Raw genomic sequence first — 27,008 nt, forward strand, 5'->3', positions numbered from 1 at the left:
TAGTTGTGCTTAAGGAGAATGTTTGGTCCTATGATTTAGAGTTGTGTGCGTGCTGGTGCCATCCATGGATAACATTAACTGTGGATAACATTGCCTGAAACCCTGGGAGTCACTGCCAGTTAGGGCCAACAACACTGGGCTAGATGAACCAAGGTTCTGACTCAGTTTAAGGAAGCTACCTATGTTCCTAAGCTATGGCCAAGAAATTACCTAGATAGCATTAACCATAGTCACAAGAATGGTGCAAGCCATTGCATCACCTGAAGCAGGCAAACCCTCCTCTCTGTCTCCCCCAGTTTGCCAGCAGCAGTGGCCAACCAGGTGGGCAGCACCAATAGTGGCAATGGGTGGTGGACAACGTCAGCAATAGTGAGCTGACCAGCTGGCCAGGGAAACATGGTTGTAGTGGTGCAGATCGGGAGTGTAATCCACCACCCCTCCCAGTCTGTCACATGAGTCACACGGGCCATCATGACTCATGGGAAGGCCGCCTCTGCATATTTCTCATCAATGCAAATGGAACTCTTGAACCATGGTTAACACTGCAAGATGAGAGAGGAGAAGAGTTATCTCCAGAGAAGGGAGGGCATGTTCCCAATGCACAAACTATGCAGGGAGCCAGCTTTATGTCAATACCGCACAAAATTCTAGAGGTATGGTTACAGTGTGACTAAGAAAAATGTATGATCTGGCCTTTTCCAGGACTAATCCATACAATCATGCAGGTGGATCATGCGTGTACCCCAGCTGTTATGATATGGTTGATTTCAGGGCTACTCTGAAATTCTGGGACAAAGGTTACCTGGAAGTTTCTTAGTCCAGATACTGTATTATCTGTGTTCATGGTCTTGATCTTGGTATTAGTTGCTACTTTATTATGCAAGACAGACCCTGGCCAGTATTTTGATTAGATGGTTTGTGATGAAGGACTAACCTAAATTAAGAAAAATTAGTTTAGCATTTCTATTATCCTTACCACCACCAAACAGTTCCTTGCAAAAATATAAAATATTTCTTCTTGCCTAATCCCTACCAGTTCTGTCCACATATTTTCTAGTTCAAATGGCATCTAAACCTAAACATAACACAAGCTAGTTGTAAAACATGGAGTGCACTATATGCAGAGTGAGCATACTTTATACACACAATGCTTATGTATACTGTGCCTTTTCCACTTACAGCTCCCCACTGTGCTCTAAAAATTATACACATGCTGCATCAGAGAAACATAACCAAATATGGAACGCAATCTATTTTGCAAGGGCTACATTCATCTGAAACAGCATCATAACACTCCAGATTCACTTCTAACAAGTTGCTCGTCTTTTTAAAGCTACAGTCTGAGCAAGTGATCCTTCTTGGCTACTTTTATACCCTCTGAAACTGAAATTCTGATTGGAATCTGTAAACATCCGAAAAGCTTGGTTTTAATATCTGTCTAGGGACCTCAGATCTGATCTTTAGAGGTATTTATTTCCCAGTCCCCCTACTCATATCTTTCCTGTGTTTAAATAAAAACATTATCACTCTTGTCCAGTTATCCTGAATGGATTCCAGTCCGTTCAAACTCAAGGCAATGAATTTTACTAGAGAATTCTGTTTAAGAAAAACATGTAGTGCCTAAGCAAGAGCATTCTTGACCCACATTTTTCCTATTAATACACAGCCAAAAGGAAACTAGGAAGCTGCCCTCTCCTAACTTAGACCATTGGTCCTTCTAGCCCAGCATTGTCAACACTAACTGGTAGCAGCCCTCTAGGGTTTTGGGCAGGATTCTTTCCTAGCCCTACCTGGAGATGCTGGGGATTGAACCCGGGACCTTCTGCATGCAAAGCAGATGGGATAGAAGGGCCCCTCCATTGACAGAGGAGAGTTCCAACTGCAAGGAGGACATGCTGCCACAAGCCCCTGGTACACCCACGGAAAGCTCCACAAGCATAAATCTACTGCTGGCAGTGTTCTCAGACACTAAATAGGTAGAGACAGCCTTACATCTAAGGCCCCGGCACTCCCCCTGTGAAACTCTAAGACTGGGATCTTAGAGGGACCTTTCAGGGCAGATATTTCCCTTCTTGTTGGAACCATCCAGGAGAGATTTTTAAAAAATCCCACAGGTGCTGGGGTAAAGTTAGGCCGGACCCTTCTCCAAATCAGCAGCAGGGGCTTTGGAAGTGCCCACTTCACTCCCCACTTCCACGCCACCTAGGATTGCTCTGCAAATTAGTTGCACCAAAATTCGAGCAATTTAGTATATGTTCACACAACATGGTAATCCACACTCAGTGGTTGAGTGTGGGTTGTTGTTGAATCATGGGTTTGAACCCAGGACATCTTCTGAAGGGTGGCTTGTTAAGCATGCACTATGGCTTATTTTTCTTGAACAAGCCGGATTGAGAACCCATGGTTTTTTGTTGGGTTGTTCAGGGTGATTAACAAGGCACACTGCATGGTTAACAAGCCACTCAGCAGAAGGTGTTCTGGATTCAGCAAACTATGGTTCAACAAACAGCCCATGGTTCAACAACAACCCACACTCAACTACTGACTGTGGGTTAACATGCTTTGTGAACAGACCCTAAATCTGGAACCATCCCATAAATCAACGATTCCCTTGTTTATTTATGAACTGAATTTATTTTCCCCCTGCTTTAGCACTATGGTATATATATATTTCCATTAAAGACTCCTCTGCTGTTAACTTTGAAATAAGTATCGAGAGGGGTGACTTCTTGGCATCTGATGCAATTTATTCTCAGCTCATGTGCTCTGTTAATTTTGGAGGAATCCAGTGCCATCTATCTCCTTTCTCTCTAATTATTTGCACGACAGAGCATGAGGTGAGATCTAAATTTATTTTCACAGGCAAATACTCATTTACCACCTGCAGAGTTTTTAAAAAGGCAAACCAAATTAGAAATGAAAATGCAACAAACCTAAACAAACTATCCCAGAGATGATTGATATCAAAAACAAAACCTGCATGTTTATGACTTAATTAGTCAAGGAAATAAGGCATCAGCCGCTATGTTTATCTATTATAAACTTCAAGACAAAAGGCTTGATCCAGTTGCAACGCTTGTACAGTATGTTAAGACGGCGTAGAGAATAGGAAAGAAGAGAGCCTAGGATACCCACCACCCCATGGGCAGTATCCAACGGAGCCGCTCTGCGGTGAGCCGCTTCCGCTGCACCTGTGGGATATGCTGGTTGTCCCACAGGGCTTTTGTGTTCTAAAAACAATCCTGGAAATGAGTGGAAATGCTTCTTTCTAGATCAGGCCAGGCCAGCAGAGTGCCCTTCCTGCATCACCCTATTTCAACTTATATTTTTAAGAGCATAAAGCTGCCTTTCACAGGGGGAGGGGAAAAGACATGGCCAATGAGGTTACAAGGTGGTCTTCAGGTTGCTCCTATGGCTGAGCCTTTCCCAAAGACAGTATTGGATTGTTCAGATCACCGCTACTCAACATGGAAGGTTTGCGGAGGAAGTCACAAGCTGTGGGATCTGCAAGCGTGGCTGGCTGCATCCCGTGGCACTTAAGTAGTGGTCTACCCAGCAGAAGGGGGAAGAGCAGGAGGAGTAGAAGTAGGAATCCCCCTCCCCCAGTAAAAAAAAACACTTGGAAGGGAATTTTGGCTGGCTGGGTGATGGGAGGGCGGTGAGCTTGGGAGGACGGCTCTGGTGGCCTTGGGCAGCTGCAGGTGAGCTTCAGTAGTTGCAGGCAGGAGACCGGGGCTTTGGTGGTGGGCAAATTTTGGTAGTGGGGGGAGGTGGGGGGCTTGAGCAGCCAGCAGGTGGGATTTGATGGTGGTGGGGGCTTTGGAGGTGGGCAGGCTTTGGTGGCACTGGTGGCAGGCGGACTCAGGGTGCTTAGATGAGTGGTGCAGCAGGGGGCTTCGGTAGGGGGGCAGCATTAAGGGGCTTATCACCAGCAATATGTTGTTGGTCCACTGGACTCTGCCAATGGCCTGGGTAATTGTAGTGCCAGCTTGGGGAAGACTGCTCTAACCACTATATCACATCACACCCACATATGTTGTGGATGAGCTGGGGATAACCTTACAAACAAGTTCACAAAAAAGAGTGGCGCAATATATATAGGTCTGGTCGAAACATAGCACTGTTAGGGTAATACTAAAAAACACAAAAAAACTTTCAAATTTGCCTGGTCGCCTGTAAACAACTTTTTACTCGCCGCCTGCTACCATTATTTTAGTTATTACATTTTTATACTGCCCAATAGCCAAGGCTTTCTGGGCAGTTCACAATCAGAGGAATGCTGCTACAAACAATAAATAGCGGCTCCATCCATATTTTATGTAGCCCGTTGTATACAATCTACCAGCCTCTGTAGCTTGACTGGGCGTTCGCAATACATTTTGAATGTTGCCTTCCTTGGAAACCAAACTTAGGGACGTCGGATTTTGTGTGCCTAGCTGATCTTTATTCACAACTTGCACTACTGAAAAACCTCTCAATCTCGTCTTTTTGTGGCAACTGTCATATTAGATACCCTATAAAGAAGTATGGCCTAATACCTTCAGTGTGTACAAGAGAGAGCAACTGTTTAGATGTCACACTGAGTAGCTTTTCATCTTCATTGTTTCCCCTTAAATTAACATAACGCTGAAGCAGATGTGCCAAACAGCCTGCCAAACAGGAAATCATGCAAAACACATAGGGACTAAAGGCTAAACTTTAGGATGCCCCAAAGGGCAAGATTTCTCTGGAAAGTTGTGTATAAATCTAGAGAGCCAGTGTGATGTAGTGGCTAGAGTGCCAGACTGGGAGTCCTGAGATCTGGATTCTAGTACCATTTGGCCATGGAAGCTCACTGGCTGGCTTTCGGCCAGTCACAGACTCTCAGCCCAAACTACCTCACAGGGTTGTTGTGGTGAAGATAAAATGGAGAGGACGAGGAGTATTATGTATGTTGTCTTGAGTCCTTTGGAGGAAAAGAGGTGGGTTATAAATGCAATAAATAATAAATAAATAAATAAATAAATAAATCTACACCTCACCTACCATCTCATTGATATTCTCCATGAGGACCAAAACAGGTATTATTTTAGATCTGTGCCCAGCAGCTATGTCTTCTCTCTTCTCTCTCTCTCTCTCTCTTTCTCTCTCTCCAGGCCTCTTCAGACAAGATGCTAAGCCATGGTTAGGCTGCTATCCCTTTTGTAGCAAATAGTTAATGTCCTGGCTCATACAACATGCTAAATAAACCATGCTGCTTAACCACAAAATTCCATTTTGTGGTTAAGCAGCATGGTTTAGTGTGTTTTCTGAACCAGGCCAGTGTGTTTAAACAGTGGTTATGTAGCTACTATGGTTAAGAATGGTTCTTAACCAAAAAAATTAGGTCAAAATGTTTAAGCACCGTGGCTTAGTGTGTCTTCTGAACAGGGTCAATCTCTTTTACTCTACATAGGTGCAATTTGGATCAGGGGCCAAGTGTGTGTGGGGTGGAGATCTGGATTGGAGGAGCTGCCCCTACTCAAGAGTAAACATGAACAAAAAGACATAGCTGCTAGACAAGGATTTAAAGTAATGTCTGTTTTGGCCCTGGTATTTTCATTAAAGAAAGTTCGTATAGCCACAGGGCGTGATTCTTCATAGAAGTGTATTAGTAGGGGCCGCTTATAAAAAGCTTTGTTTGCCTCCGATTACAAAAACTAACTGTACAATCCTGCAATGTTTAATGACGCTTATCCCAGGTAAGTGTCTATAGCTGGTATAGGCAATGGTGAGAACTGATAGGCGTCGTAGGCCAAAATAACTGTAGGGCTACAAGTTGCCCACCCTTGATCCGCAGGACTGCAGTCTTAACTTATAATTCAAGAACAATTAACATCATCAACAGTATCATCACATCAATATCCATCCAAGCAATTCTCACTTTTTAGTCTGATTATCCCATGGTTTGAGGAAATTATGATACATGGGTTTGCTCATTTGCAAATTGATCTGTAAATTTATTGTGATTTTTTTTATTGGATTTTATGGTTTTTTGCATGATTGAAATGAAAAGTCAATAAAACAGAGGGAAAAACAATAACAGAATCACATATCACGTCATGAAACAGTGTTTTTCCTGTATGCAAGCAATGATTCAGACACATATCAGGCTCCGGAAGGATACATTAGAGAGGAAGTTCAGGCAGACTGAAGCTGCAACAGAAAAGTCCCCGCTTTGAACCCGAGATGTTTTAGCCCAGCCTCCCCAAAGCTGATGCCTTCTAGATGTTTTTGACCACAACTCCCATCAGCCCCAGCTGGTCATGCTGGCTGGGGCTGATCGGACTTGTAGTCCAAAATATCTGGAGGGGGCCGGGTTGGAGAAGGCTGCTTTAGCACCACAGAATGTTGTTACTTAAAGCAATGGGTAGAAGGAAGGTCCAATGGTATTGGTTTAGGAGTGGGGAACCAGGTGGGATGCAGCCCATGGGCCTCCCAAACCAGCCTGCACCTCCACTCCTCACCTCCTCAGCAGTGGTTTGGCTTGAAAAAAGTCTCCCATTGGAGCCAGTGGGAGGGTTTTTTGAAGCTTAATTACAGCACAAGTAGGAATCTTCATGAGGGGGACGAATCTTATGTGTGAGAATGGGTGTGTGCATATGAATGTATGTGTCTGTTTACATGGCTTTGGCCCTGCCCACTTTTGGCTTTGGGGCCCATCTACCCTTCACTGTGCCCCCCCCCCCCAACATTGCTGGCAGGAGGTTTAGCCCTTCGGGGTGAAAAGAGTTCCCTGCCCCAGTTTAAGTATAATAACACAATGCCATAAAACTGTTAATTCTATCTAGGAAAACAAAGATCTAACCAACCCACAACGTACCCTTAAAGCTTCAATCACAAGATCTCGTGCCTCCAGCTCCCCTTCTAGAACACTCAGAAGCATCCTCAGTTCCGATCTGCTGAGACTGTCCACATCAAACTCTCTCTTCTGCAAAACGAAAGTAGATCAATGATTACCATAATGTACAAATGAAGACATTTCACCAAATGCAGCAGAAAAGTAAGGAAAATAGTAATGTCATGCCCCAATATGACAATGGAACTCATTTGAGCACTTGGCTAAAAATGGAGGGTAGTAGAAGGGAGCTTGATCCTTCCCATGAGAGGACAGTCAAGCATTTGCACAATGGGAAGCAAGAAACTGGGAGTTTTTGAAAGTCTAAATCTACTCGCCCATGTTTCTCCCTCAATAGCAGCAGCCAAGTAGCTGCAGGGGTCCATAAATATGTTTTCAAGCTTATTGTGGCACTATAAAAGGGATATTATAGAGCTGGAAAAAGTGCCGAAAAGGACAACTAAAATGATTAAGGGGCTGGAGCATCTCCTCTACAAGGGAAGGTTACATCAACTGGGATTGTTTAGCTTGGAAAAAAGGAGACTAAGGGGAGACATGATAGAAGTGTACAAAATTATGCATGGTATGGAGAATGTGGACAGGGAGGCATTTTTCTCCCTCTCTCAAAATACTAGAACCCGGAGTCATCCATGAAGCTGATTGGTGGGAGATCCAGGACAAATAAAAGGAAGTACTTCTTCACACAGCGCATAGTTAAACTATGGAACTCACTACCACAAGATGTAGTGATGGCCACCAATCTGGATGGCTTTAAAAGGGGATTGGATAAATTCCTGGATGCAAAGGCTATCAATGGCTACTAGCCCTGATGGTTGCAAGCTATCTCCAGTATTCGAGGCAATAAGCCTGTGTGCACCAGTTGCTGGGGAACATGGGCGGGAGGGTGCTGTTGCACCATGTCCTGCTTGTTCATCCCTGGCCGATGGCTGGTTGTCCACTGTGCTAACAGAGTGCTGGACTAGATGGATCCTTGGTCTGATCCAGCAGGGCTCTTCTTATGTTCTTATATTATTAATTTGGGAAAGTGCATTCGTGGCATCTGCCCCAGGCCAAAGGGAGAGTTGTGCAGGGGTTCATCTCTGACTGCACACACGGCTTTGGAGTCTACTAGAGGTAGTAAGCAGTCTCACTGCTATTGACTCCCTCAAAGCACAGCCATTACTACAGGACCTAGTCTCTACCCATATCCCTCTTACAAGAAGTATGGGGCTGGTATGTATACCCATGCTGAGCTTTCAGAGGCCCTCACTGCTTATTTCTCACAGGATATGAGTACCTCCAAAGCCTGCATATCTCATCAGGATTGGAGAAAGGACAGAGTTGGTGGCAACCATATATTTTGGATGGCTACTTCTGCCAGCCAATATTTGTAGACCTTTCAAAGTTGCCTTGGTTATGAACTGGATGTTCCTCTTGTCCTTTCCCCATGTTGTGCTTGGTCTTGTCCAGGGGTGGGCAATATGGCACCCATGAGCACCAGTGCACCCTCAGATATCTTCCTTGATGCCTGCTGAGGTGCTGCACACCTCCCACTTTTTATTTTGTAAAAAAATAACATTTCTTATTGGTGGCTAGGATCACTTCAAAGCAAAAGTGAGGGTCCCTAGCTGCTCCCATCTTCTTTTCCCATGAATCTTCTGAGCCCCATGTGGGATTCAAAGACATTTTTAGGAAATGAAGATGGCAGGTGGCTGCAGATTGATGCTATTATCTGCAGTGCACCCATTTTGTGGTTGTGCCCAGGGCAGTTGGTCAAATTGCCAAAAAGTGTCCACAGGCCCCCAAAATGTTGCCTTTCCCTTCTCTAGTCCCACATCAGTTGTTAACTCCAGCATTGCAGCTGCCCCCCTGACCATCCCACTGGGAAGGCCTTGGAATCCCAGGGCTTCCAAACAGGCAGGCACAGCATAACCCAGCTAGTGGAAACTAAACTGAGATTGGGATGAGCACACTACAGGGAAGGAGAACACCACTTCACAGTTGGGGTGAGGACTGAATGTTGGATCCCTGCCTGGAAATGACATATTTACTAACCTTTCAATTATAGCTACTCTGACGAAGAGGGTGTAATACTGTAAACATATCTCACAACCTGACATATACAATTGCAAAACCTGATATATAGAGCTTTTTAAAAATAAATAATAAATAGATAAATAGTAAGGACATTTAAAATTGGAAAGAAATGTTTCAGGACAAAAGATCAATACTTTTTTTTTTAACAATCTTTATTGATACAAAAAAAGAAGATGGGTGGCTCAAAAGAGATGGAAGACGTAAAAATAAAATGAAGCACTGGGAATATCATTCATCGGCTTCTACTTCTCAAATAAATGCGTCCCCAACGAAAATGAACTATGGCGGTTGATAGGGTTGGATAGGCAACACTGAAAAGGTACAGCATATTGAACATCAGTTTTGATTTCGTTCATATTACCCACTCTTGTTCTTTTTCACAGACGTCAAGAAACAACATCTTCAAACAATGAATGGCATATCTGAATGTGCAGCAAGGGTCATATGAATCAGGCTGCAATCCTCTCCCTGCTGACCTGGGAGTAAACCCCAATGAACTCAGTGAGACTTACTTCTGAGTAGGTCTGTTTAGGATTGCAGTGTTTTCCTAACGTTCTCATATCGCCCTCCTAATGATAGTACAGGCTATTCTTTATAGCGCCTTACTAAAAAAAGAAGAAAAAAGGAATGTAGACCAGATAACCAGAGATAACCCCATGCCATTAATGTCAGTGGGTGCCATTCAGAAAAAGTTAGACTGAAAGCAGATGCAAGATACCTCCTGTAGTAGGTGGGAAAACCTTGCTAATGTACAAACATGCTTTTTCCTTCCTGGTAATAAGGTAAGTTCCTCTAACTCAGGGGTGGGCGACTTCTGGGGGTCAGGAGGCTGAATTGCCACCTCCACCCCCTGGAACCCACTGGGGCTGCACTCTTCTCTTGCCACAGTAGCTGAATTGGTGGTGACAGTAACAAACAAAACAAAAAAGGCAGCAATTTTGCAAGCAGCGCAGAGCGTGATTTTGCTTGCAAACAAGGCACACTGTGGCAAATTCAATAGTGGGTCAGGGGAGCAAAAAAGCAACCATGGGGCAGGGGGAAACTACAGACTACATGTTGCCCAGCCCTGCTATAACTAGCCCAGAGTAAGGCCTCATCTCTTCTGTCAAGGCAGTTAAGAGGTTATCATAATGGTGCAAACAAGAGTGTGTGTGATGTCAAGCCTTAACAGCGAAAGCAGAACAGAGCAAAGCAAGCATGCAGCCTGTCCCAAAACGTGGTTTGATAAAGAAGCTAGAACTACAGAAGTGTTGCTAGACTGCTTTTTTGCTTGAATAGATTGACGGTTACTCGGGTCGACTCAGCCTTCCATCCTCCCGAGGTCGGTAAAATGAGTACCCAGTTAGCTGGGGGAAAGGTAATAACGGCCGGGGAAGGCAACGGCAAACCACCCCGCTATAAGGCCTGCCAAGAAAACGTCAGCGAAAGCTGGCGTCCCTCCAAGAGTCAGTAATGATTCAGTGCATGCACGAGAGGTTCCTTTCCTTTCTTCCTACCCTGCTGAAAGCTGGTCCCACCAAGAAAAACAATCCGTGTAACCCCTTTGGCCGCTAGACAAAATATTGATGCTCAGAAGAACAGCATCTCTCTTTCTCTGCCTGCCACCACACTGCTGATTGGCAATTCCCTCACAAACTCATGTGTAATAACAGGCCGAGGTAATGGATTTCCAGTTTAGCACTGAGCCCAGTGCTGCCATTCCACTGGGTTTTATGAGTGAGGCGTAAGAAGACGTGGCTCTTGGGTGACGTTTGGCATGGAGAATCCAAACACTGCAGATTTTATTTAAATTTTAAAGAGTCTGTTTGGTCGCTGCGTGAGAGAGGACAATAAAAGCATTGAAAAATGTAATTCCTCAGTTGACTTTTGGGCATCTATCTCCATTTCAGAGCTTGGAATCGTTTACTACCCAGTTTGCAGGTTTCAAGTCGCTGTGTTGATTTGAGAGCAAATGTAAGCCACAGGTAGGCAGTACACACAGGGACCTGGTATAATCTAGAGAAATGTACACATACACACAAAATTGCTAGCTCTTCTGATCTTGGAGATAGGTGTGACATCATGTTTCAAGGTAGTGCAAAGACCCCTAAGAACATGTGGAGCAGACATCCTCAATGTGGTACCCTCCAGATGTGTTGGCTGGAATTATGGGAGTTGTAGTCCAACACATCTGGAGGGCCCCAGGTTGAGGAAGGCTGCTGTAGTATTTCAGGGCAGGAAAAGATGGATCCATCTATTTCTGGTCTGTGACACTTTCACACATAAATTCATTCCAGCTGGGTTCTTTATAAATCTTCCTGAAATAGTCCAGGAAACAACTGCATTCACACACACATTTAAATACTTAAAACAACAACAACACCTCTCTCAAAATATGCTTTTCTAAAAGTTTTCATATGTTTGTGAGCTGAGAACTCTGTCAGAATATTCAGGAAATTCAAAAGCTCTTGGATAACTAAGTCCCAGTCTAAGGATTAGCCCTAGCAGTACAGATCAGGTGCAGCCCAATTCACAAATTCCTCAAGCATCCCTTGTTTCAAGGAGCACTAAGTTAATAGGGCTACAATCCTATTTACACTTACTTTAGAGTAAACTTCATTGACCCCGGTGGAACTTACTTCTAAGCAAACTTGCCTAGGATTCCACTGCATATAGGAATGTATGGATTTTATTAAATCCATTCCATCTGTGTTTTGTGGATTGTCAGTTGTCCTTTGTTCCATCATCCAGTCGTTGACAGAATCAGATTTTTTTTACCAGGATTTTATTGTACTTGCAGTGTTATGCATTAGTGCAAATGCGTACTTGCGATAATGCACATTAGCACTAATACATACTTGAGCATTGTGCAAATGTGTTGATCTGCATTAGTCAATACAAATCATACAGCCCAAAAGTGAAAAATTGGTCTGCAATTCTGCAGAATCCACATCACTTGGAAAAACCAGGCTGCTGCAGAACCTGCAGGTCGATTTCATAGCAATATGAACTCATTGTGGATTTATCAGTTAAACCAAGAGCCCCCAGGACTACTTCAAATATCCTCACCGCAATGTAATTCCAGCAGTAGGCATCCTCATGCTGTGCTTGCCAGTGACATCATTACTGAGTCTCGCAACACAGGCAGGTGCACATGAGCTATTTATGTTTACTTTAACTCCACCCACTTGGCAGTAAGCCCAGTAGTGATGTCATCAGTGCTGGAGGGGCAATAACTAAACTGGCTTCTTGTGATCATCTTTGAAACTCTCTTAACACAGGTTTGCTCAAGAGCAAGACCGATTGCATTCAATGGGGCTTACTCCAACTTAAGTGTGAACAGGATTGCAATATTAGCCATCTTCTCTTCTTATAGCCTTCCCCAACTGGGTGCCCTCCAGATATTTTGGATTACAACTCCCAGCATTCCTAAGCATTGGTCATGCTGGGAGTCTGGGAGGGCACCAGGTTGGGGCAGGCTGCCTTCTTCTTGCAATCAAGATTCACCTGTCAATTCACTATCATGGTGTAGTGGTTACAGTGTTGGCCAAGGATTCAGGAGACCTGGCTTCTAGTTCCCACTTGACCATGGATCCCACTAGGTGACTTTGGGCCAGTCATTGGTTCTCAATCTAGTCTACCTCAAAGGATTGTTGTGAGGATAAAATAAGGAGGAGAATCATAGAATTGCAGAGTTGGAAGGGGCCTATAAGGCCATCGAGTCCAACCCCCTGCTCAATGCAGGAATCCACCCTAAAGCATCCCTGACAGATGCTTGTCCAGCTGCCTCTTGAATGCCTCTAGTGTGGGAGAGCCCACAACCTCCCTACGTAACTGATTCCATTGTCGTACTGCTCTAACAGTCAGGAAGTTTTCCCTGATGTCCAGCCGGAATCTGGCTTCCTTTAACTTGAGCCCGTTATTCTGTGTCCTGCACTCTGGGAGGATCGAGAAGAGATCCTGGCCCTCCTCTGTGTGACAACCTTTTAAGTATTTCATAGAATCATAGAATAGCAGAGTTGGAAGGGGCCTACAAGGCCATCGAGTCCAACCCCCTGCTCAATGCAGGAATCCACCCTAAAGCATCCCTGACAGATGCTTGTCCAGCTGCCTCTTGAATGCCTCTAGTGCGGGAGAGCCCACAACCTCCCTAGGTAGGGGAGAGTGCTACCTAGCATTTGAAGAGTGCTATCATGTCTCCCCTCAATCTATATACCCCACTTTGGACTCCTTGGAGTAAAGGGAGGATATGAATGTAACAAATAAACAGATGTGGACAGGTTGCTTTTCAAAAGTGCCATACAAGTTACAAATTGCAAACACCATCCAACACAGCAGTATTAATAAATTACGAATTCACCCATTCTAGAATAAGTTAGAAGTGCATTTTCATAACAGATCATTGCAGCTACAAATACAAGAATAGGCTGTATACACTTGCAGAGAAAAAAGCAGACTTTAAAATCACCCATTCTGGTTATCTGTTCTCAGCCTCAAGTGCAGAACAGCATGAATCTTTTGAAAATTCAAGAGAAGGCCTTGCAAGAAAAAAGGAAGAAAGTCCTTCAGGTTTCTAATCCTGTCCTTTCGGTGACTCCTGGTATCATTTTGCACCAAGTGTCTTTGGCAAGTCTTTTCCTGGGCAAGCATGGAGGTTTCAAGAGAGGAAATGTTGCTTGTGTGTTGCCAAAAATGTGCATTAGCAAAGGTACTTGAAAAAGAAAGTAGATACATTTATAATAGCTGCTAATTCCTATGGGATCATCTGTTTCATACTCCTGAAATGGCCCATTAAAAAGCTCACTCTCTGATGTTAAAAAAAATAAAAATACTCACACCAAGGAGTGGGACAATATAACATAAGGATAACATCTGTGCCAAGGACTATGAATGCCTAGCAAGTCCCAAATATGTTTAGAAATCCACTAGTGGAAAACCTTCATGAGAACCATGAACACAGAACTGGGAAACTTAAAAGAGAGAGAGAGAGAGAGATCAGGTGAAAATATTCACCGCCAAATTGTTATCTTTCTACTGGTACTTACTTTTAAAAGATAAATCCTAGAATGAATCATGCTGGAAGAGGGCATACCAAACACCTTGATTGGTTATTAACAGCTTTTTGCCATCTTGTTCTACTTGCAATGAGGTGGGGAAAGAGGGTTTTTGTTCACCTTTTAGGAACTTAGAAAAGCTACCTGGTAATGACCCAGTCCAGAAAACACATTAAGCCAGGGTTAGGCCACTAACCCTTTTGCAGCAAATGGTTAGTGAGCATGTTTAAACCATGGTTATGTAGCCACCATGACTAGGAACGGTTCACACAACACTAAATCATGGTTCACACGACACACTAAGCCTTAATAATGTTTAGCTCAAAATGATTAACCACCATGGCTTAGCATGTCATCTGAACAGGATCTTAAGACAAAAAACTGGCAGTGATTCTCCAGGGTTTCCTACAGCTGTCTTTTCCGACCCTAGCTGAAGATACTGGGGATTGAACCTGTGACCTTTTACTAGGCTGAACATATGGAAAGGAGGACAGGGCTCCTGTATCTTTAACAGTTGCATAGAAAAGGGAATTTCTGCAGGTGTCATTTGTATATATGGAGAACCTGGTGAAATTTCCTCTTCATCACAACAGTTAAAGCTGCAGGTGCCCTGCCCTCTTTTAATCTGGTCAGTCTAGTATAGCTCCACTCTAGTATAGCTCCCTCCTCCTTGTGATGAAGAGGGAATTTCACCAGGTTCTCCGTATATACAAATGACACCTGCTAAAATTCCCTTTTCTATGGAACTGTTAAAGATACAGGAGCCCTGTCCTCCTTTTCATATGGTCACCCTATTCAAAACATGTTCTAGCACTGACCTACCGCCCTTCCCAAACACATATCAATGTGTGTTTTTTATGAAGCGTGGGTTCTACTCGGACCTAGTTATTGCAAGTGTGAGACTGGGAGTGATAGTTATGGCTCAAGCACTCATCGTTCCAGTGCCACCTTTATATATAAAGCCTGAAGATATTGCTGAATAGTTGTACGGAAACATGTTTGTGCAAATTAAGACTACCTACAGGTAATAAAATAAAACCAATCAGTAATAAGATACATAGTCGAATGCAACAGGATCATCTCACAGGTCCTACAAGCTTACCAGCCATATTGGCGGTTAAATGTTTCCAATGAGGATGGCAAAAGCAATGTCTGCCTTCCATGATGCAAAGTGTTAATGGATCCCCCATAGCTTTCAGATGCTTTGCATGGCATGTCTTTAAATAGCTATATTGTCTGATGCTACCCATCTGCCAAGACCACCTTTCATGAAACCAAGGCATGTGCGTGTGACATGCCATGTAAAAGGCCTCATGTATTTTGCCATTGTACACCATTGCATAATCACCCATCAGCATGGATGCTTGGGGCAATCACAAGATCACCATCCTCTTGCTATTTTTTTTTTTTAAGAGGAATCAAAGCTTGGGCCTTCTTCAAAATTAGGTTGCCTTCTATCCAGCTGTTTTCCTTGTGGGCCACGGTGAATGGCCAGGACACCATCAATTGCCACTGCTTTTTCCTCACGAAGGAACAGTTTTACTCAGGCGATTAGAATAACATACACATTTTCAAATTGTGTTCAAATGAACCCTTGAATTTTATCAGCCCTTCCTCAGTGGAACAAGGTGTGAAGGAGCATGAAAAGAAGCTTGCCCACCACTTCCAAATCTTACTCCTGCAAAGCGCAGCTCAGGGAGAGCGTTGGGTCTCTTCTAGATTATGTTCTCAGTAAGGCAACAGTTGGGGATCAAAGACTTGCCCCCGCTCCTTATGTGCTGTAGATTATAATATATCCAGAATTCCCTGCAATCCACTGGGGATCCATGGCAATCCTGAATTAGCAAATGTAGCTGAGGTAAAATGGGATTCCCTAAAGACAGAAGGTTAAAAAAAAACACCATTCATGGATCTCAGACACAATTAGCTCCACAACCTCTTAAACTCTGAAACGTGCCTTATAAATGGGGAGCACTTCCATTAGACCAGGGATGTTCGATCTTTTCCAGCCCAAGGGCCAAACTCCATTTTGGAGAAACTCTTGGGGTCCACATTCCACTGCTGGTTGGGGCGAAAGGCAAAAGCGGTGAAGCCAAAGGCTATTGGGGTGGAGCTAAAATACCAGCACATTGTAGCTTAAAGCTCTTACTGCCAGTAACTAAGCCTCAGGAGAGACGTTTCAAAGAAGGTGGGGGAGGACATATAAAAGCTGGGAAACCACCAAACCATCAGTGGTTGGGGAAAAGTGGGTGGGGCCAGATTGGGACTCCAGGAGGGCTGGATTTGGTCCATGATTCTCCTCCCCTACGTAAGTCCGATCATATGAACAGACCATGCCTGTGAGTCCAGAAAACAGCAGCCATACAGCAGCAGCCTTTAGGGACCTACTTCTGCATAGAAGTAAACAGCGTGTGTTTGGGGGGATGTGTTGGTTCCATCCACGTTTGCCTTTGGCAAAAAGGTTCCTCATCTCTGCTTTAGGGTATGGATCACCCAGCCCTTCAGGCCCGTTTTGATGTTGTCAAGGCACAACGCAGGCCACAGTAATGCTGTTGGTTACAAAAGCGTAATGCTGAAATGCTTGCAACCACATACACAGCTCCCAATGTGGTCAGTATTTGGTGGCACCAGGGGCATGCGGCGCAGGTGCACAGACAGTACCACTGCTGAGGGTTGTGCATGCCTACTTTGAAGTAGGTTACTCCCAGCATCAGGACAAATAAGACCTTTTCTATGGCCTGCATATGGGGCAACATCGAAACTGGCTATTACCCTGGAAGTATTACTACATGGGCATACATGAAGATCTGAAGCCATCTTGCATTAAGACCAATTATTGGTCCATCTGTTTTGTCCATCTTCTACCCTGAGGTCTCCAATGTGGTACCCATAGGCACTTATACACTCGCAGGCACCTCTCTTGGATCCACTGGGCCCCCTGTTCTTTCTAATATTTATTTTTTTAGTAAGGTGTTTTTAATTAACAGAAATGAACCAGGGGGTTTGCCTGCAGCAAATGCTGCCCTTCCAGGACACCTTTCTTTGGGTTGACAGGCATGTTTTTGTGTTTTGGAGCTCAGATCCCATGTCTGCTTTGTACTAAAGTTCTTGGGCAGACTACTTTTCCTTAGCCCCACCAGTTTGCCTTCTGGGAAATGAGTGTTTTGTGACTATGTCCACCATTGGCATTCGTTTTATGAATAGGCAACCTGCCATGGTGGCCATATTGTGAGAGTACCTGTGATACTCCCTCAAAATTCCAAATGTTCTCACAGGCCCCAAAAGGTTTGGGATCTTCTACTCCAACTGACAGAACCCCCCTCCCCTCCCCTCCCCCCCCAATACCTCATGTAAGGGCCATTCCCAACCCTGCTACCCAGGTGCCTTTAGAGATGTCAGGATTTGAACCAGTAGCCTTCTGTTTGTAAAGCGTAGACTCAACCAGTAAAGTATAGTGCCTGCAGAGACTTCACTGTGAATGTGGATTTCAGCTTCATGTAGGTGTGAGGGGTGAATCACACCAACGGCTTTCAAGTTTTTCCCTTGTCACGATTACCATGGCAACAACGCAGATACTAAAGGTTTGCAATGCCCCCACATACCAACTGCTATGCTTAGTTCAGGAAAGCCTAGAATGGGAAGAATTTTGGCTTCCTTCCCAAATATGCCCATTAAAGAACTTGTTTCTTCTTTTTTCCTCAGTCATAAATTTCTTGCTGACATTCAAAGGCAGGGTTATTTTTCCATAATATTCTATGCATTTTCCCCCATCAGAAGCCTGCCAACTTTATTGCTGAAAGTTACTGAGGTTTTTCTTCTTCGTTAAGATGTCCTGGAAGCAGTAGCTAGCATAAAATACCTAAGGCGGTTGAGCTTAAAATGGCAGCCCAATGCTGAAAGTTAAGTAACACTGAACCTCTGCTCTATAACTGTTGCTGTTCATTTTAAATTGTTTATTGGACTATCTATATTTTCAGGGCTGGAAAAGCTAAGCCAGAAGGCTTATGTTCAATTGAAAACACACTACTGGAAATCTTACTGAACTTCCAAGTTACAAATTAATCTGGGATCTGGGCAAAAATCCAGAATCTATCTGTTAGCAAAGATACTGGCTTTTCTTCTTTATACAGAATAGAAACCAACGAGGTTGCTTTTACAATGCAGTCCAATGCATATTTACTCAGATGCAAGGTCCACTAATTTCAAAGTGACTTACTCCCAAGTAAGTATGCACTGAATTGCAACTTGAACATTGCTTTTTCTAATACGTCCTAGCAATCTGGGGAAAAATCTCTTTTACATTAAGTTACGTAACAAATTCAACATTTATAAAAACACCAAGACTTAACAATCTGTCCCCATCAGCCTTAAAATAACAACTTTTAAACAGAGTAATTGCCTATGAATAGCTTTCTAACTCCCTCTATAGAAATAAGTGATCTGATTTTCAAAACTAATAGCAATACTGAGCCAAAAAGCAGCCACATAAAGGTTTGCATTGGATTAGTATTTCAAACAACTCTTTTTCTTTTCATAATACAAAACGCAATGCCCGTCAAGTTTTAATTCACCATTCAATTACTTGCATGTTTACTTTATGAATCTCTCATACCTTAAGCAATAAAACCACAATGTATTCAGCTATGTACCTGTCTACTGCCTTGTGTAGCAGATGGTTATTGTTTCAAACCATTTTAATGGGAGTTTAATAAAACATTTGTACCATAAGGCTGAAAAATTCAATGAGTAATCTCAACAGAGGACTCCGTTTATAGCAGTTCCAAGCATCATTAAATATCAGTGTACACATGTCTTGGATTCCCTGTTCTAATTAACATGGGGAGCTTCCTTAGGGTCAAACCACGAGGCCTTCTAGTCCAATATTGTCCACTCTGACTGGCAGCAGCCAACTCTCCAGGGTTTCAGCCAGGATTCTTTCCTGGCCCTACCTGGAGAAGCTGGGTCTTTCTGCATGCAAAACAGCCCCTCTCTAGAGTCATGTGTGAGTGGTTTAAAAAGTGCGTACACAGCATACATGAAGTTCACATGTTACATCTTTACTACAAGAAACACTGGTGTAACAGCCATAACATGTGGCACTGTCTTCATTGCAGTATATCCATTTGGGTCCATTTCACAGTATAACCTTTTAAAAAGATTTCTTAGATTCTATGTTGCTGTCCAAAAGCATTTTTCTAGAGATCGGGATTCATAACCATCCCCTAAAGTCGTCCCCTGCCCCAGCCGCCAAATATGCTTAATAGAAATGTTGGGAATATTATTTGATTCCATAGAAAAATCAACATGGACCCTGGTGAGGTGGACAGCGGCCTCATTTGGGACCTGTCCCTCTCCAAATGATTTAGTAGGCAAAAACAGAGAGGACTGGCATCTTGATTTTATGGGCAAACAAGGCATGCTGTTCAAGCTGCAGGAGAATTTTGACGTATGCCTTTGAGGGCAATAATCAAAGCACGGATTTTACCATGCGGTTCCATTTACAGCTGGAGGAGTCCGGCCAGCTTAACTTGACAAGCAAGGGGACCAGAAATTGACCTACAAATGAGAAAAGGAAAGGGCAAAGCTGCCACAGCAAAGGGAGCCTAGCTAGGAAAGGCTGCTAGAAAGGCATGTTCCAAGAAGGGGCAAAGCCTAAAAGTACCTGTACTTTGGGGCATTCTAGAGAGCGGAGTGTGCTTGTTATTAGCGTGAGATAAAGCCTCTAGCCAAGGTATGAAAAAACGTAGGTCCTTCCTGCTCCACCACTCCGAAGCTGGAGCGGGTGGGTGTAATAAGAGAGAATTAGCGCAGGCTTATTGTTATCTGTCTGCCTCTCAGAAAAGCACCTGATCTCCTCCCTCTGCTCCCACCCGCCCCCCCCCAAAGCAAACCTTTCCCAGTTTGAAGTGATGCCCTGTTTTTCTAACCTAAAGCCTTTCTAGATCCACGAGAGTTCGGGATTCAAACGCAGCTCCACTCCCTCCTTCCGCGTCCCCTTCCAACGCTTCACACAATATCCCACGCTTGTTATGCAGGGGCTTGGCGGGGCGGGAGAGAAGCAGCACATATGGAAGGGGGCGGGAGTTAATGCCAGGGGGCGATCAGCCTTGGAAACGGTTACGGGGCGACTCGATGCTGACAGCTCCTTCTGACCCCCGAGCCCGCCTGGCCGCTGGTGCCAGGGCAAGTTTGGGGACACCCTCTCCCCTCTCAACCCGTCCCATTGGAAAGGAGGAGATCGTGTTCGTAGAGCCCCCCCCCCCCACACGCAGGGAAACAATAGGGAGCCGCCTCCTAGAACGAAGTGGGGTGGGGGGCGCGAGGGATCTTCTCCATCACCGAAGAGCAGAAACCTCCACGATCCAGTCCCCGCTCCCCGGACGGATAGAAAGATGGTGTGTGCGTGTGTGTGTTACAAGAAAGGCGCCTGTGTCCACTCCTCCCTGCCAAGGACGCACGATCCGCTCCCAAGCGGAGCAGCGCCGCCTGCCATCGCCTCTCTCTCCACTCGCCTTCAGCCTGGGGTCCTTGCGCCCCGAGCTCTTTCTCCCCCCCCCCCTCATCCCGCCCCGCGGAGCTCGAGCCAAGAGGCACCCCTGGGACTGCGGATCCCCGACCCCAGCGCGCTAACGGACGGTGCGCCCAAGCCCCGTGCGCTCCGCCTGGCTGCTCTTCCCTCCGTCTCCAAGCGCCGAAGAGTCGCTCTCCCCCCTCCCCGCTCCAAGTCAGCCCGGCCACCCGTGCCAGCCGAGCCCGAAAGGCGCTCCCCGCCACCCACGCCGGGCCCGCGCCCCTTCCCCCTGCCCAGCCCCGCAAGCCTGCGCGGCGACTCGGCCGCCGGACCGCCGCGGGAAAGAGCTGCCCGCGCTTCGCCTACCGCTGCTGCTGCCGCCGCTGCCGCCGGATCCCCCCGGCCGCCGGAGCCGGGCTCCCCGCTCACTCCCTCCGTCGCCATCTTCCCGCTGGCAGCGCGAGCCCCGACTCTCAGCCCAGGAGAACGGCGCGGAGTCGAGCCCAGCCGAGCGGCGGCCCCCGCCGCCGCCGCGTAACCCCTTCGGCACCGGCACGCAGCGGCCTCCGAGCAGCTCCCGCTCGCTCTCCCTCTGCTCGCCTCCCCCTCTCCCTCCCTCCGTCCCTCCCTCCTAGAAACGGGGCGCCGCCATGCGACGCGGACCGGGAGGTGGAGCCATTGGCCCGAAAGCCGCGCTGCCTCGCCTGCTGCCTCTGTGCCCGCCTGCCGGTCCTGCTCCGGCCAGCGGTTGAACGGGGAAAGCCAGCCGGCAACCCCAGATCTAGAGAACCACAGTCAGCAGCATCGATATAGCCACCGGCGTTTCAAAACAGATGTGCATTTATCCCACAAGCTCTTGTCTTCTACGACCCCTGCGCTCGCTCCCGGCACGGATTTTCTGTTTTATGTCCATATAGCCGATCCCGTTGGCTATATCAAGATCCTGATTACTCCAGGGCTGTACGCGCCACCAAGGAGAGTCCCAAAATGCAGGCAGCTGGGTTGAACCATGTCAACGAACCAGCTCTAAAGCAGCATTCCTCTCCCAAAAGGAGCAGCTCTTTTGTGAAGCGAATGGATCGAAATTGCCCATTCAACCCCCCACCCCCACCCCAAATACTTCCCTCTCTGCTGATACCCCTCCCTCCATTCGCTTTTATTATTTATTAATTGTATTTTTATGCCTTTGTTTCATTGGTGCAGCCACCTTGAGCGTCGTTTTTCTTCGTAGAAAGGCAGGGTACAAATAAAAAGTAATTTTTAAAAAAAATAACAACAGGGAACGGTATATTGTTGCTGGGAAAATTCATTCCCCCACCCCAAATACTGTGAGGATTGCAACTAAGCTCAGAGGGAAGTCCAGGGGTGGGGGGAGCAGGTGTACTGACACTGTAGTCCCTGCAAGTCCTGGCTTTGCTATGCCAGTCAGTGGAGTCTCTGGTGTCAGTAAGGTGGTGCGTCCGCACCAGGTTTCAGTCAAAACTAGTCAGAACTCTAAAGGAGCTGTGCAAGGTGCCAGGGGGTTACTGCGTCACTGATATCTGAGCCACCACTCTCTGATTAATATTGCATTTATATCCCATTTTTTTCCTCCAAGGAACCCAAGGCAGCATACATAATCGTCCTCCTCTCCATTTTATCCTCACAACAACCCTGTGAGGTAGGTTGGGCTAAGAGTCTGTGACTGGCCCAAAGTCACCCAGTGGGTTTCTGTGGCCGAGTGGGTACTAGAACCCAGATCTCCCAACTCCCAGTCTAACACTTTAGCCATTACACCACACTGATGCCACTGTATTACTCTCTCTTCAGTGCCCAGCTGGCTTTTGACAATAACATGAGCTCACAAACCTTGCTGAACTTATAGTTTAATAGAGCACAGAAACTCATTTATTTCCTCAGTGCCACTGTGTTCAAGGTGGCCTGCACAGCAAAGGCAGTCAGATAGACAAATTGTTATTTAATTTGAACCTAATAGTTAGGGATGCATGTGTGTACAAATCCTTGAACAGGAAAGTACAATATTTTTTAGAGCTGGCCACTTTCTCTTTCCTATTTGAAATTTGACTTCTGTATTTTGTCCTTGTTCTGGTCAGTTTCCCTTTCACTTAGATATTTCTAAACAACTGTACTCCATTCAGAAGTCAAGCTTTCTAGGCAAAGTATTTTGCCAGGCAGCTCAGGTTCTTTACTAAGAGTCAAGCCAAAAATTATATTAAATGTGTTAAATGCATCTTTGCATTTAGACATGCACTTTTTTTAAAAAAGAAATTGTTAGTTGCCCAATACCATGGGTTTTCTGGCATACATACAATCGAAGTATTAAAAACAAGCATAGAACCCATAAAATTCAATTACATTATACCCTTAAAAAAAAACCTCTACCAATAATAACAGAAGGCAACACCAGAACAGAGAAAATAACCTAATTACAGAAAACTAAAATGACCTAAATGAGGAAAACACATCCCAACTACCATGAAAACAAACCTAGATTAAAAATATGGCTGGCCGGGGAATGCTTGGAGCTGTAGGACTTTTTTCTGTCTAAACAAGCACAGGATTGTGCCTGAAGGCTGCAATCTTACACCTGCTTATCTGGTAGTAAGCACCAATGAACTCAATGGGGCTTATTTCTGAGTAGACATCTATAGGATTATCTTGTTATTTATTTATTACATTTCTATACCACCCAATAGCTGGAGCTCTCTGGGTGGTTCAGCTCTCTGGGCGGTTCTTTAAAGGATTAAGATTATGTTAAAAGGCATGGGAGAGCAGACAAGTCTTTGCCTGGCACCAGCAGAAATGCATTAGTGAAGAGGCCTAGTGGGCTTCTCTAGGGAGAGTGTTCTTTGCCAGGGGGCTATGGGCAAAAGGCACCCCCCTTGAACTTCAGAGAAGGACCTCTGTTGATTAACAAGGGGGGTTGGGTTGGGTAGGTACGTGTGGGAAGAGAGTCTTCATAGTTCAAAACAAGCACTTTGAATTGAACTCGGAAACATATCCAAAGAAGATGAATATGGCATCCATGGAGGGAGTGGGGGGAGATAATAGTAAAGATTGCAGAAGGCAGGAAAGGGGAATCTAATCCTTTCCTCCCCTGCTCTGGTCCTGACAAAAATCCTTCCTCTGAAGTTTTCATTTGCATTTGGAGGAAATCTATCATTAGTGTGAAAATAAAGCTCACAGTGAAATCTTAAGAACTCCTCCCAGCTTTGCAACTAAAATGACAGGTGATCACATCATTGACTGAAATAACTGCATGAATAAGAATGCAAGAACATAAAAAGGGTCGTGCTGGATCACACCAAGCATCCATCTAATTCAAAATTCTGTTAACATAGTGGCCAAACAGTTGCCTGTGCAAACCCACAAGCAGGATGTGAGTGCAGCAGGATCCTACCACCCATGTTTTCCAGCAACTGGTGTATGTAGGACTGTTGCCTATGATACTAGCAGTAGCACATAGCCATCATGGCCAATTTCCCAGGCAGCATGCTGGGAGTTGTAGCTAGGGTGTTGGACTGGGAGTCGGGAGATCCGAGTTCTGGTCCCCACTTGACTATGGAAACCTACTGGGTGACTTTGGGCCAGTCACAGCCTCTCAGGCAGGATCTACACTACTGCTTTAAGATGATTTATAACAGTAGTGACACTCTATATACAGTTTTCAAACCGTTTTCTAAGGCTACAGCTAAACCTAAGGTTTATCCTGGGATCATCCAGGGTTCGCCCCTGCCTGAGCACTGGATCCCCTGTGTGTCACCTAGATGAACAGGTTTGACCCCTGGACGATCCAGGGATAAACCTTAGGTCTAGCTATGGCCTAAGTGTCATATCCTGCTTGGTGTAGATCTGGCCTATGTCCAACCTACCTCACAAGGTTGTTGTTGTGAGAATAAAATGGAGAGGAGGAGGATCATGTATGCTTCCTTGTGTTCCTTGGAGGAAAAAACGGGATATAAATACAATCAATCAATCAATCAATTAATCAATCAAATAAGGATTGGGCTTTTAAGCATCCTTTTTCCAAAATCAGGAGCCAATTTAATATCTTTGTGTCACATTGTGCTTAATCTTCCCCAAATTGAAGGCTAGATATTTCCATTCCTTTTGTAAAAATGACATTATTAAAACTCTGGAAAGAATCCAATGCTCCCATCCACTAGCAGAGCTGGCCTAGTATGTGGTCTAGTATGTGGTCTAGTCCACATACGGCCAGGCTCACCAATTCTGGTCTGCAAGTGGTCCCGATCACTTGCAGAATACCAATCTAGCACTTCCGAAGGCAAGCCCAGAAACAAACAGAAACACTCATATTTTGGAAGGTCCCTTATGTGAGCTCTGCAGACCTTCTAGAAACAGGTATTTCTTTCATTTTGGCTTGCCTCTGGAAGTGTTAAATTGCTGTTCTGCAAGCAGTAGGGGCCACTTCTGGACCGGAATTGGCGGGTCTGGTTGCGCAGGCAAGGGCAGCATTGGAATCTGCCCTCTGAGATTACTATTGCTATTAAAATCTAGCTGATACACATGGAATTGTCCAATTACCTGTATATCCCCAAGAATCTTTGCTCTGTCCTACCTGCAGTACATATATCCTTTTCACTGGGAACTACATAGCTTAGAGAAAGAGATGTAAATACGTTTTTCTTCAGTATTGGTTACTGCATGACCATATCATAAGCCAAATGATTACTGAATTAGTCTCTCCACGCAGTAGTCAGATTTCAGAATATTAATTCTCCTTTCTCATGAGAAGATAGATTTAAAAATAATTTCTGATCATGAAGAAGGAACCATTTTCAAATCTCAGTTAAAGAGACATGAAAAGACTAGACAGACCAGCAGGACTTCAGCTAAAATCCACCCCCAGACCACTTGCTCCCAATACATCATCCTAATGTTGGAAGTTGTTTAAGCTGTTGTTGTGACAGAAATTATCAAAGGGATTCTCATTTGGAAAGCCAGGAAGATAATCATTTTGATGCCAATACATTCACTAGGTGATTTACTTAGATCTAGGGTGAGGAATGTGTGGCCTCGCAGATGATGGTAGACTCCACCTCCCATCAGCCCCAGCCAACATGCCCAATGGCCAGGGGTGTTGAGAGTTGTAGTCCAACACCATCTGGAGAGCAACATATTCCTGACTTAGAAAGAGGAGATCCCACTGATATTGAAGACACAGTAGTGTAAATAGGATTGCAGCCTTACTATTGTCAAGGATAGGAAAGAGAATGTCAAAGAACAGGGAGGAGAATGGGCCCTGGAAAAAGAAGACCACTCAAACCCAGTAATGTTTAAATTTGATTACATGTATGAACTAGGTAAGTCCCTGCGTATCTTATGTAGATTTCCAAACTTGCCAGTAGCTGTGCAGAAAAGCTAGCACCTCTTCAGCTCTGGGTGAAGACAATTGATTCAGGTCAGGGCTCTACTAAATTCTCTAGTTCCGGAGTTCGATTACTATAATGGTAATGGTGGGATTTAACAGGCCACACGTCCCATACTGGACAAATAAGGCAGCAGTGCTACACACAAATACCTGGAAGTAAGTCCCACTGAACTCAAAGGAACTTATTTCTGTCTAGACATGCACCTGTGTAGGTGACAACACATGGTGTTCTGAGTCTGTCCTACAGTAGAGCATTCCTAGATACTAGTCTGGCCTTGTCCATCTAGAATTAAACCTGTTGATGAAATCTAACTCAACAGCCAGTGACAGAACAACCAGCTTGTCATCTGTTGTTCCCAGCTAAAACCACTCAAACTTATAGTCAGTGATGTACAACCCATCCTGGACAATCCTTGGGTGGTAGACCTGACTTGCTTATAGACACCAATACTCACCCCACTGCCACAACTCAGCAGCAACAAAGCAGATAACAAGGGTACTAACACAGTGACCAGACCTGCAACAAACCAAGCTGCTGACTTTGTCCCCATATCTACTCTGAAAAAAATATTACAGGATCTAATAATGTCAACCACAACATTAGGGGCTCATTCATTTGCTTATCTTTCAATGTGATATATGCCTTCTTCTGACTGAAATATTGTTTTGCATTCTACATAGGGCAAGCAAGCTAGTCTCTGTAGAAACAAATAGACACAAATCTGACATCAGAAATTGCAATATTCAGAAACCAGTGGGAGAGCATTTCAGCGGGAGAGGACACTATCACTGGCCTTAAAGTGGCCTTTGTGGAGAAAAGAAACTTCAAATGGAGATTAGAGGGAGAGACTGCTGAATTAGAATCCTCAACAAGTTCAATTCTATTGCCAGAGGCTTCAATCAAGATAGAGGATTTTTCTCACACTACATGAGTTAACTAGCTTACCCAGTGCCAGGATGTTTGTTTTATCAGCGGCAACTATACTGAGAATGGCCTCTGTTAATAATGTAATTGTCACTGTCAGTACTTTCTGCATTTAATTTTGTTCTGACCTCACTTTGTATAATTCTACACAAACATACACAAATAAGTATTGTATATAAACTGAAATTCCTGGT

The 27,008-nt window shown here is 44.8% G+C and overlaps 1 protein-coding gene across 1 annotated transcript in view; it reads right to left on the bottom strand.

Annotated features, from left to right (window-relative positions):
- The window catches only part of CTTNBP2 (cortactin binding protein 2), a 108,215-nt gene extending 87,224 nt beyond the window's left edge, over window positions 1-20,991 (bottom strand). The window contains exons 1-2 of the mRNA XM_063134051.1: window positions 20,864-20,991; window positions 6,842-6,949 (exon numbers count right to left, since the gene is read on the bottom strand). Coding sequence (XP_062990121.1) covers window positions 6,842-6,949; window positions 20,864-20,941 — 186 coding nt within the window. The 5' untranslated portion in view covers window positions 20,942-20,991. The remainder of the gene's footprint in view (window positions 1-6,841; window positions 6,950-20,863) is intronic.
- Window positions 20,992-27,008: the final 6,017 nt, after the last annotated feature.

Source organism: Elgaria multicarinata, chromosome 9 (genome assembly GCF_023053635.1).
Source record: "Elgaria multicarinata webbii isolate HBS135686 ecotype San Diego chromosome 9, rElgMul1.1.pri, whole genome shotgun sequence".
Taxonomy (NCBI): Eukaryota; Metazoa; Chordata; class Lepidosauria; order Squamata; family Anguidae; genus Elgaria; species Elgaria multicarinata.